The following is a 12,941-nucleotide window of genomic DNA, read 5'->3' as shown; positions in this document are numbered from 1 at the left end:
CATGTGTATTGAACCTAACGTTAAAGAATGCATGTCAAACAAAGTACAAGCATCGATCCATCAATTCCAATATCAGTCTAAAGCCCACCAAACACAATCCAACTTGTTGCATTGTGGATAACCAGACTTCTCTTTCTCTCTCGGTGTCAATCCAATACACATCAAACACAATACAACCAGACGAGTTAAAAATATAACATAGTAGGTAATCAATTAGAGAACACATCACCATCAAAATACACATATTCTAACCAAGTTTAAAATCACCAAAACATTTCACGACTCATCAACATCTTCTTCATTCTTCATTATTCATTCTTCATTCTTCAATCACAATCATCGTTTTTTAAATCCGTATTTTTTACGTTCATAGAACAGGTCAGTTTTAGCACTGCCCAAATTGACAATCTTCGGGCAGCCATCCCGATCTTTTTCTTGTTGCGTGCATTCTTTGCAATAATAAGCATCAGAGATACCAACACCTCCACAAATGACACATCTACCCTGGAAGGATCCATAGTTGCATTCATCACATACACGTACAAGTGTACATGGACGCACATACGAGTCACAAATTACGCATTTGCCATCGCATTTTTCACAAAGCCGCCCGATGGCAATTCCAGGCTGCTTCCTGCACATGATCAAATCCGGATGATGCTTTGCCATTACAACTACTTCTGCCTGCAATAAACAGTGTGTTTGAAGTTGAAATCGTTAAATTTGAAAAGGGCATTTACGTCTTTTTACACAGACGAAAGATCGAGAGTGAGTCCCTAAGCTTTCTATGTCTTTTTCATAGATGAGAGATCAAGAGCAAGTCTGTAACCTTTCTAGAGGTGTTTTCAATGATGATGAGAAGGAGGGCATTTAAGTCTTTTCACCTTTTGTACAAAGATGAGATGAGGAGTGAGTCCCTAAGCTTTCTAAGGCTATTTTTTGACCAGGATGGGGAGGGCATTTAAGTCTTTTGTACAAAGATGAGATGAGGAGGGAGTCCCTAAGCTTTCTAAGGCTAAGTTTTGATCAGATAAGAAGGGCATTTACGTCTTTTGCACAGACATGATCAAGGTAAAAAATAAAGTGTGTTGCCCATATTGGTAGTGAGAACAAATTACCTTGATATTCTCTGCAATTTGACATTAAATACCATGAATGTATGTAAAATAGAACTATAATAAATAAAAAATAACTTGATTGATTTTAGAATTTTTTTTTTATAAACATTAGCATTATTGAATTGTACAAATAAAAGCAATTCATCACATTTTATCAGAAAATTGGGTTCAGTTCTGTGAACCTGTTTTTAAGAAGATAAGTAAGCTCCACTTAGCTTTTGTCTCACTTTTATAATTTATAAACCCTTTATTTATCATTCTTATAGCAACTTTCCATGATAAAACGAACAAATTTGATTCAAAACACATCTCAACAACCAACTCATAGCGCTCAAACCCAATTTCTAGATTCATTTCCTCAAGAAAATTAACAATCTCAACTGTTTGAATCATTGAGAAGGTCAACAATTTGTTGGTAATTTTTGGATTCAATGATGGATTTGATTGATTGCTCAAGTAATCGTTGTGATGAGATTGAATGGATTGGAGATGAGAAGTAAATGGAAAGAAAAGAAAAAAAAAACAGTGTGTTTTACAATTACATGGCTTTTTCAGTGCAATTGCCATAGATTGATGTTCAGAGCCCCAAATTTTTGATAAAATGTGATGTTTTTGGCAAAGTAAACCCTGAATTTATGAACGTTTATTCATATCCTAACACCAATCAATCAGCATGTTCATCAAATATAGCTAACCAATTAAGAACCCTAGAACATTTTCTCGCCATAACATTATCAGACAAAAAAAATTCAAATTCAGCGACTCACCCGTTGTAATTTTGCATAAGGAGTAAATGTTAGGGTTAATCGCACATCCAAAACTTTAAAATAAAGGAGTTTCTAGGTTTGTATAACTAATTGCGAGGATCTTCACATGAAAATGACTAAATTTGGAGGTTTAGCAAGCATAAACTATACAGCAGCCAAAGAAAAACTCCACAAAAACACACGAATGGAGCAAATATACAGATATACGTTGATAGAGACAAAGAAACTTAAAAGTAGTGGGTTTGACAAAAATCTAACCTGATGATGCTTGAAAAGGTGGGACGCAAGATTTTGGGGATTTAAAACCCGATGAAGAAAGGTTGCAAGATGTTCAGACGGGATGCTGCAGTAGCTGAAACTTGAAAGTGAATCCTCGAGCCTCCTTCCGGAAGTTTGTGGAAGTCGGGCCAATTTTAGGTCGTTTAATATCCGGGTTCGAGCCCCGAAACCACAAAGTCTTTTGCTTTTAGAATTCAAATGTGTTTTTGGTAAAAGTTTTAATTTGACTTATTAAGGTATAGGATCATTTTTGTATATTTACATATTGGTAATATTATTTTTTTTACTCATTTACCCAACTAATTCTTTCAGTCGTTCACAAATAACCAACATTACCGGCTATTACCTCTTTTAGTCGGTTGCATTGATTTAGCTCAGTTAAAACGCATTATGTGGAATTTTACGTGGCCATTACACATCTTTCTCATTTAATTAGGGTTCGACATCGTCAACTTGGGACAACCTCCAAAAACACACCCTGATTACCTTCTTTTGTGATAAATCAATCGATACAGCAAATCGACGACTAAGGTTTGGAATTGAAGGTATGAGTTGAAGTCGACTGTTAACATGGCATCCTCATCTACATGTATGTATGTAGCTGTAGATTTTCATTATAATAGAGTGCTTTCGCCAAACCCGTTGGTGTACTTAGACCCAGTAAAACAAGTGTATGTGATGTGGATTTAGGGGGATTTACGTATAAAGAGTTTCTTTTGTGGCTTATGAAATTAACCAAAGGAGAATGTGATAATGTCTACTACTGTATTAGCAAAGAAAGCTTGTGTGAGGGTATTAGAAGTATCAACAGTGATGTTGATTATTGGGAGTTTGTGGAAACTATTTATAGTCTTGAGAGTAAATTAGATATGTACATTAACCCACTTAATGGTAGTGACAAGCATTCAGTCACAAAAAAGAGGTAGTGTGATGAAATGCAACATATGCAGGGAAAGTGGGCATAATAGAACCACATGTCCTCAAAAACCAATTGAAGAATCATCAAATCTAAGTTCAAAGAAAAAGAAACCCAAGAATGCCGGTATGTTTGATATACATATATATATATATATATATATATATATATATATATATATATATATATATATATATATATCTTGGATAATTTAACATATTTGGCATAACTTAACTTTTCAAGTATTGCAAAACTGGTAAAGTGAAGGTTGCCTTGTCACATGAAGTTGATATAGAAAGTGACAGTGAAGTTGAAATGGAACCTGATAGTGAAGTGGAGTCTTTTGATGTTGAATTTGAAGATGGTGTTATTCAAGAACAAGCTCAAGCTCAACCTGAAGATGATGTTGAATTTGAATATCAAGCAGATGATGTTATTCAGGAACAAGCTCAAGCTCAAGCTGAAAATGCTATTAAAGTTCAAGCTGAAGTGCAAGTTGAAGTTGAAGATGATAACCAAATTGTAGTTCAAGATCAAGTGGAAGAGATTATGCAGAAAGTACCAGCTTTTCAAGTTGTAGTGGGGAAGAGGGCAAGGAAACCTTCAGAAAAATTACAAAACTTAAGATAAGAAAGAAGTGGGAGGGGAAACAGGGAAGCAGTGTTGACAATCAGTATGAGTTGGAATAGTTTTTGGCTTCTTGGATTGTTGTTAATGTTTTGGCATCTTTGACTGGCATCTTTTAACTTTGGAATCTTTTGGCACATCTTTTGAAATCTAGTTTGAATAGCTTATTAAATGCATGTTTAAGTGTGTTGTCACACCCCCGAACCAGGACGGCGGAAACGTCCGAGGACGGATGACGTCATTGTATAGTATCATAACAGTTGAATATAAATGAAACATAACAACCCAAACAGCATACATTGAGAATACAAGTTTACATGGTTCACACATTGTGTTTGTTCAAAATTACACATCAAATGACTGAAAAGCAAAAACCCATGATGCAACAACTCCTGCTCTCAAAAGGATTTGAATACTTGTTTACTGGTTCCCTAAGAATACAAGCGATTTTGAAAAACGTCAACAATAATGTTGGTGAGTTCATAAGCATTTTTGTATGAAAAGTGTTTGTAATTGTTTTGTTTAAAATGGTTTTGTATACTTCCAGAAAATCCGATATTTTCTATAAAAATGGGATGTAAGCCTTACATCCAAGACTAAAAATGTATGTATGACTTTTGTTTCTTTTCCTTGTAAAATGATAGTGTATGTTTCTAAAAAAATCCAATATTTTCTTATGTATGAACTGTAATCTTAAACCCTAAGACCAAAAATGTAAGAAATGTTGTATTGTAAGATAGTATGTAGTTTTATTCTTTTATAAAACTGATGAGGTGTAAGCTTCTCGTAAACCAAATAGTATAGTTAATCCCTATGTGAGTTATTATAACCATGCTTAATGTGAATCTTATGCCCGAACGACGTTCTTCAGGCGTCGGAATCGGTAGATATTTGTCACCCTAGACTTGTTGGTCTAACTGTAGCGAACAACTTAGGTTTAGGGTTGTCAATCACGTATAGATCTATACATAACTATCTCGCTCTCCCTCCAGGAGACTCTGGTTATAATGCAGGACTTAAAGTGTATGCTAGATAGGTACGGTGAAGAGAATGTCTCACTAGAGCATTAACAGATTTACATGAACTACAACTCCATTTCTCTTGTTAAATGAAATAATTATACCATTGAAAAATTATGAAAATGTGGTTTTGACTCCCAAACTATACCAATTATAGTTTACCTTGTATGTTTTTGTGTGGACTATTTATACAAACTTTTATATAAATATAAAGTCGAATTCTTGTCTAGGGTTAATATATGTTATTAAAACATAATATCATTGGGTTTTAACCCACCAAAACAGTAATGATTAAAATATAACAATTTTTACTAGAAAAGTTATTTTTAATAAAAATTACCAAAAACTTGTAGTTTGTATAACTCATATTTTTCCTGTTGATGTTTGTTATTACAAAATGAGTTATGTTTTCATTATCTTTGCATACCAAACTTCATATTATACAAAATTTGTAAAAAGAGTGGTGATATCTACATTTTATACAGCTATTATACCATATTCAAATAATAAGAGTGAAGCATGCAAATATCCATAAGACAAACATATTTTGACTTGTATCCCCCCTAAAAGGCTGAAAAACTCGAAAAATTAGGGTATGAAGCTCACATTGAGTTGATTTTGTGAATGATTTGAAGGAAGAAGATGAATATTTTCGAGCCTAGCTTCTTGTGGGAAGTTGACAAACTTCTTGGAAGTGTGATTATCCTAAGGGTTTACACAATATAATGTGTGTAAAGATGGTGAAATTAACTCAAAAATGCTTAGAAACACTAGAGATACACGAATTTGCTTACCAAATTCCCTAGGATAGGCCTTGAGATGATGATTCTTGGAGAAGATGATCTTGTTCTTAGAGAGAAGAGGGAGTTGTATTAGAAAAAAGATGGCAATAGTGGGATAAACCCACTCTCGGCCAAGAGTATATATGGAGGGAGGAGAGTTGGCTTCATTGTTATTTGGTGGTCATTTGGATGTCATGCATGGAGGTTTGATGTGTTTTTGCGTGTATTGTAACAGCCAAAGTTTGGAAGGCCAAGAAAGGAAAGAAAACCCTAATTTTAAGGGGCGACTCGGCGAGTCTAAGGAGGAACTCGGCGAGTCCGAGCGGGATCCGGGTCGAGGAATAAGTGACCGACTCGGCGAGTTGGCCAAAGAGACTCGGCGAGTCTGGTCTGTGCAAGGAAAACCCTAAATCCGGGACTTGTAGCCTATTTAAACATCTCATTCTCTCCCCTAGGGTTCCTTTACTGCCTCTTTCACCCAGAACATCGAACCCTAAGCCTCATTGTTGCCCATTCAAGCTTCCAAGCCATTTTTGAGTGATTTGAAGGAAGAAGAAGAAGGGGGAATCATTGAAGCTTCAAGGATTGGCCTTGGATCTGGAGATTAGGGCAACCCTCTGAGTTATTAAATGTATTAAGTCGTTTCCCTCCTTTAGATCTATTTTGGTTGTGAGTTTTAGGGACTTTTTAGCCATGATTAGATACCCCTTTTCAGTTAGAAGCCAGATCTGAAGTTGCTACTTCGGATCTAAGCATATTATGGTCTTGAGAAGCATAAAGTATCTGCCCTTGAGTTGATTATGGAGCCTCTTTGCCTTAAACCCTAGTTTATGGTGTATTTTGCCTAGATCTCCTTCTTTACACGTAAAGTTTGCAACTTTACGTGGGGAATAGGCTTGGGAAGGGTAGATCTACAGTTTGGAGTCCATGCATGACTCAAAATTCCTCTGCATGTATGGAGATATGAATGGACTCGACGAGTAGCATGAAGATTTGGAGGAACTCGACGAGTGGGATGAACAGCTCGTCGAGTCAGATGAAGTTGGGCAGGAACTCGACGATTTGGAAGAACTCGACGGGTCTGTTGAAGGATGTCTTGGACTCGGCGAGTCTGTTCTTGGACTCGGCGAGTCAGGTTGCGAAACCCCAAACCCTTCAAGTTGAGACTCGAATCAGTGAGTCTAGTGGAGACTCGGTGAGTTGGACAGGTCAGGACTCGGAAATCGGTAGACTCGGCGAGTCATGGACTGACTCGGCAAGTCGAGTCGCGAATGGAAGGACTCGGAACATATGAACTCGGCGAGTCAGTAGGGTGACTCGGCGAGTAGGGTTAACCTGGAAGGTTGACTTTGATCAGGACTTTGACTTTGACCAGAGTTGACTTGGTTGTCTTTCGGGGGTCAGTTAGACTCAGTGCTGCATTGATATTGGTAGCTCGGGGAGCGAGTGGAGCAGGAGTTCAGAGAGTTGTCGGGCAGCGTCTAGTGGGATCATCAGCAAGATTCAGCCAGTGCAGGTGAGTTTCCCTTTGTGTGAATGGGTCTAAGGCCACAATGCCGGCCCATGTAGTTATGAGTAGAAGACCCGGGGGTTAGCCCTAGGCACAGTCTGCTAGTATGATATTCAGGACGAGGTCCAGTGGTAGCGGGCGGGTGCCCAAGGAATGGTTTATGTGATAGTTTATACTTGTTGTCTGTGTGATGCTTGTATGTGCCTGGTAGGGAGGTGAGTGTGGGCGAGGTCCCGTAACTCACCAATAGCAAAGTGTGGATGGTGTTTCACATCTCATTAGCAGCAGATTAGGGGCGAGGCCTGAGTTAGGAAAAGAGTGAGTGTGGGTTGGGCCTGTATCTCACAATCAGTAGGAGCATGGATGGGGTTCCATGACTCATCAGTAGCAGGGCAGGGGCGAGGCCCAGGATAGGCGAGGCCTTAGGACAGGATCAGTTCGTATGTGTTTAGCTTATGTGTTGTGATATGTTTATGTGTTATTATTTGTTGGCGGGCGAGGCCCTGTGACAGGCGAGGCCTAAGTGAAACAGATCTGTATCCGAGCGGGGCTCGAAGCCAGGCGGGGCCTGGAGCGCGCGGGGCCGTTGTAGCGGGCGAGGCCCGAAGTAGGGGGCGCGACCCAGGATAGCGGGCGTGGCCCAGTATGTGCATTTTGTGGTTATGCATGGTATGTGGTAGGGTGGGGAACTCACTAAGCTTCGTGCTTACGGTTTTCAGTTTTGGTTTCATGTGCTTCCGGTAGCGGATGGAAGAGCTCGGGGTGATCGCATGGCACACACCATAGATTAGACAGCCTGGGAATGTTTACTCTGATAACGAACATGTGTTTTGGAAACTAATACTCTGATTATGTTTTGGAATGATGACTTTACTCTAAAGTAATGTTTTATTAAAAGAAATTTTTAGTCTTGAATTTTGGGACGTTACATGTATAGTATGGATGTTTGGAGGGTAAAGAGATGTAAAGATGGTGTGTCATGTCCTAAAGTTAAACCCTTAGGTTTCCACCCCAAACCGAGATCCTATGTCTAGGAGGAGGGTTTTCGGCCATAGAGGATGTGATTTCGGCCTAAGCATGACTGAAATCCCTTGGTACTCACTCCTATTGATGATTTCGGTCCTATAGTGTTACAACAAGTGTTTTCAGTCTTATATTGAAAGGTTTTTGGCCTTAATGGGCCACAAACTAAAGATTTTCGGTCTTGTAGTGTTTTCCATGGATGTGTTTTCGGTTTTGATTAATAGAATCACAAGATAGTGGCCTTAGAATTCGAGAGATTAAGATCATGGCACAAATACATGTTGTTATGTTATAACCATTTGATTCTTTTTTGATTTGCATTAACTCTTCAAGGTCTATTTCAACATGGATTTTCAAATGTATGTTATCTTAAATCATACAATGGTGTCCTCCTAGTTTTCAATAAATACTATTACATCAAAGTTACATAGTGAATTTATTTGTACCCGGTTACAATTTAGGCTTTACTCGACCCAAGTTTGCTAGCTGTCACATGTTTAGTGTTTAACTGTTTGAACATCTTTTGGCTATAATGAATGTTTAACTGTTTTATGTATAACTGTTTATACATCTTTTGAAATCAATGTTCCCTGGAATCTTTTACCATCTATATTCTAATATCATTTGTTTATTACCATCTTTTATAATACCAAGTGTAATCACAATTCCATTACAATTTTTGTTCAACTCCATTCCAACGATTCAATACATTCAAATCATCCAATATAACATTTTTCATTCAAAACATCATAAAGGATACATAATTTAGCCATTTGTAATGTTTATAACTTATTACCATCTTTTATAATTCCAAATTAATCACAATTCCATTACAATTTTTGTACAATTCCATTCCAATCATCCAATGCAACCTTTTTCATTCAAAACATCAAAAAGGATACATAATTTACTCATACTACATCATAAATTACATAATTTAAAACAAAATTTTGACATACAAGAGAAACAACACAATCAATGCAAGTCTATGAGTAAACAATTTCCAATTGACTTTGTTCAGTTCTTGTTTATTGTTGTTCTTCTCTTGTTCGATCTTCATCCTGCATATGTTGATTTCATTCTCCAATGTACAAATTTTCAAGGTAAGATTGCAGTTTTCTTCTGGTTTCATCATGTAATGCCTTCTTCCATCTTTCCTTCCTTCATCGTCATCCAACCATTGCCAAAATTTACAGCTTGGACTTTTTCCGTTCTTCAAGAAATTTATAAAACATGTAAAACTGAAGGATGAAGAAGAAGTAAAAAAAATAAAAAAAAAAATTGATTTACCAGTGAGTTTTGACAAACTTTGAATTTCTTTCTAGGATTTCTGGGGGTTCTTGATGTCTTCACACAAGATGGCATGTTGCAATCACATGGATGATCTAGCTGCAATTCGTCTTGTCGTTTGGAAGAAAAAGATGAGGAAGAAGACGTCATTGATCGATCTAGGGTTTTATTTAACAAGCAGTCGCATCTCACCCTTCTTATAATGCAAACCATTACAAATACATACAATGCCACGTAGGTGATGAGTACAAAAAAACCTACGTTAGCCGGTAATGTTGGTTATTTGCGAACGACTGAAACAAGTTAGTTTGGTAAATGAGTACAAAAAAACAATATTACCCGTATGTGAACATACGAAATACTTAGTTACCTTAATAAGTCAAATTCCCTTTGGTAAATTTGGATTGGAACTTGGAACCAAATATCTAGAGCAAATGACATAAAAAAAAAACTTTAAGTTTGATCAAATATGTGAAATTATTATTTTTACTTATTTTAGGTTTATTAAACCAGATGTTTGCATTTTTTTTTTTCAAATTTATCTTTATTTTAGGTTTATCCGACAAAACCGAACATTTATGCAAAACTTAACAACTTTAATGAACTAAAAAAAATGGTAAGCCGAACAAATCTGAAAAACGTTAGGGCTTTAATGAAACATAAATACGCAAAAAGATAAAATTGAAAAAAAAATTGCAAACATCCTACTTTAATGAACCTAAAATCCACAAAATCGTAAATCTTTATATTTTTATAGAACTAAAGTTATTATGTCATTTCCCCAAATATCTATACATGAAGCCGAATGTAATAAATAATAATAATTGTTTAAATTTATAATTATAATATTTTATATTTAATAATAAGAATTTCATCCAAGTTGGATAAATTTTCAAACCATTATATTTTCCAACAATCTTATGTGGGTTTATGTTTATCAACAATGTAATATTATATAAAATTGTATAAAACATTTGCTTCACTACATTCTTAGTATATCTTTTATCTACATCATCTATATATGTTTAGTTTTTCTATTTTTTTAATTACATAACTTTAATAAAAATACAACATTTTCTAAAACAAAATAAAATTTTCATTAAACCATATCAAAATTACATTACTAAAATGGAAGTTTGGTATTCACAATTTCTCATTCGTGAGTGGAAGTTTGCTAGAACGCAGTTCTAAAATATAGTCATGGTTTAGGCGTTGCCCATCATCTCATCTAAAAATATTGAATAATTGAAATCCAAGCTTTTGCAAGTGTCGCTGCATCATCTTTGTCCCAATATTTGTGAAGCCTTTTTTCCCTTTTCTTTGGTTTTCCATTCTTGATGATTTTGGTTAAATTTCGACACCTTTTCAAAATCATTGTTGTGGGGAGATTGGGGTGGAAAGGTGGTTGTTGGGAAGGTTGGATTTGAGGTTGTTGGAATTGGTTTGATGTTTGGTAACGGCTTTGTTGTTGGAAGCAGTGACTCAAAGCAAAAACAAGATCTAACCAATCACATAATGGTTATTATTGAGAAAAACTAAAGCACAAAAACTCAAATGGTTCACGCTTGATATCATAGCTCGATAACTTAGCATGTATATATATATATATATATATATATATATATATATATATATATATATATATATATATATATATATATTAGTTTATAACCCGTGATAACCACGGTTATAAAATTAATTAAACTTTCGTATTAAAAAATCAAAATTATTAATGAATTATTTTAAATAAATTATTACTTAAGGGATATTTTTTTATTTATATAAAATTATAATCGTTGATTTAAATAAATACGTGGAGTTATATCATTTTATAATTTATATTAATTTTATTTTATTTTTTAATCTAATGTTATTAATTTAATATAAATAAAGGGATAAATTTTAAATTTTGAAATTTAAAATGAAGAATCAGTTATTAATTTAATAAATTTAATAAAATTAGAGTGATAAATTTAAAACTTGATATTTAAAATGAATAATTAATAGGTTGACAAGTGACATGATAAATGATATATAACATTAATGGGGAGTTCTAATTGCATGACACTTGTCAATATGAGATTAAACCTATTCTTTTATTAGTATATATATATATATATATATATATATATATATATATATATATATATATATATATAATACAAGACATAACAAACTTGCATCTATTTATGATCCTAGCATCAATCCTTATTAATATCTAATTTGTCAACCCACAAAACTAGATAACTCCTATTATACCTCATCGTATATAGGATAATTCAGAAATTTCCAACAATCACCTCCGTAATTTCTGAATCTGCATAGTAAGATCTCCAACTCCCAGTAGCCTCCTCATTTCTTCAAATTTACCCCTCGACAGTGCCTTTGTTAAAATGTCAGCTTTTTGTTCATTACCACACACATGCTCAACCCGGATCTCCTTTTCTTCTACCCTCTAACGAATATAGTGATATCTATATTTGATATGTTTGCTCCGTTTTTGAAATACTGGGTTCTTAATTAACGCAATAGCTGACATATTGTCAATCTTAAGAGCCACATCCTTCTCACTTGTCTCAAACGCTTCTTCTATCAAATCTTTTAACCAAACAGCTTGACAACTTGCTGCTGAAGTAGCCATATACTCGGCTTCACATGAAGACAATGCCATCGTATCCTATTTCTGTGAACACCAAGTAATGGGTGCCTTTCCAAGATAGAACACATGCCCCGTAGTGCTTCTTCCATCATCTTCACCCGCATTATGACTGTTGTCACTATATCCCATTAACTTTCCATGATTCCCATGTGGATAGAAAATACCATACCCAATAGTTCCCATCACATACCGTAGTATTTGTTTAACCGCTGCCATATGTGATACTTTCGGTGTTTTCATGTAACGACTAACAATTCCAACAAAGAATGCAAGAATGCAAGATCGGTTCTAGTTTGTAATATATATCTCAGTCTTCTCATCAAACTTCTATAATCGGTAGCATCAACCTCTTTTTCATCTTGTGCTTTTGAGAATTTCTTATTACAATCCATATGAATCAATGTAGGATTGCAATTACTCATCCCTGCATCTTTTAGAACTTTCTTTGCATACGCTTCTTGAGTAACAATTACACCCCTCATGCTTTGGTATACTTCAATACCCAAGTAATACCTAAGTATACCAAGGTATGACATCTTGAACTTGGTTGACGTTACAGCTTTAAACCGCTTAATGATATCTACACTTGAACCCCTTACAATCAAGTCATCCACATAAACACCTACGACAATCAAATCATTACCGATCCTATGTCGATACACAACCTGTTCTTGCACGCAATGTTTAAATTTCATACTTTTTAGAATACCATCTAACTTAATATTCCATGTTCGGGGAGCCTGTCTTAACCCATATAATGCTTTATCTAACTTGTAAACCATTCTTTCACACCCGGCTTTAACAAATCCCTCACGTTGTTCAACGTAGACATCTTCTTGAAGCTCACCATGAAGGAATGCCGATTTTACATCAAGATGGTGAATCTCCCATCCTTTTGATGCTGCTAGAGCTAACATGATCCTCACCGTTTCAATGCGATCCACCGGCGCA

At 35.3% G+C, this 12,941-nt stretch overlaps 1 protein-coding gene across 1 annotated transcript; it reads right to left on the bottom strand.

Moving 5' to 3' along the window:
* Nucleotides 1-48: 48 nt before the first annotated feature.
* On the bottom strand, nucleotides 49-2,297 carry LOC111909810 (PHD finger-like domain-containing protein 5A). The gene is made up of 2 exons (XM_023905584.3): nucleotides 2,144-2,297; nucleotides 49-684 (listed from the first exon to the last, which is right to left on the bottom strand). The coding sequence occupies exon 2, from the start codon at nucleotides 667-669 to the stop codon at nucleotides 337-339; it is 333 nt and encodes a 110-aa protein (XP_023761352.1). The 5' UTR covers nucleotides 670-684; nucleotides 2,144-2,297; the 3' UTR covers nucleotides 49-336.
* Nucleotides 2,298-12,941: the final 10,644 nt, after the last annotated feature.

The sequence above is a fragment of the Lactuca sativa genome, chromosome 1, assembly GCF_002870075.4.
Source record: "Lactuca sativa cultivar Salinas chromosome 1, Lsat_Salinas_v11, whole genome shotgun sequence".
NCBI classification, from domain to species: domain Eukaryota; kingdom Viridiplantae; phylum Streptophyta; class Magnoliopsida; order Asterales; family Asteraceae; genus Lactuca; species Lactuca sativa.
Note: the sequence above shows the minus strand (reverse complement) of the source record. Positions and strands in the feature narration are given on the sequence as shown.

What these genes read in the sequence shown, in the direction of transcription:
- LOC111909810 (XM_023905584.3), bottom strand. Translation starts at nt 669, where the DNA reads ATGGCAAAGCATCATCCGGATTTGATCATGTGCAGGAAGCAGCCTGGA.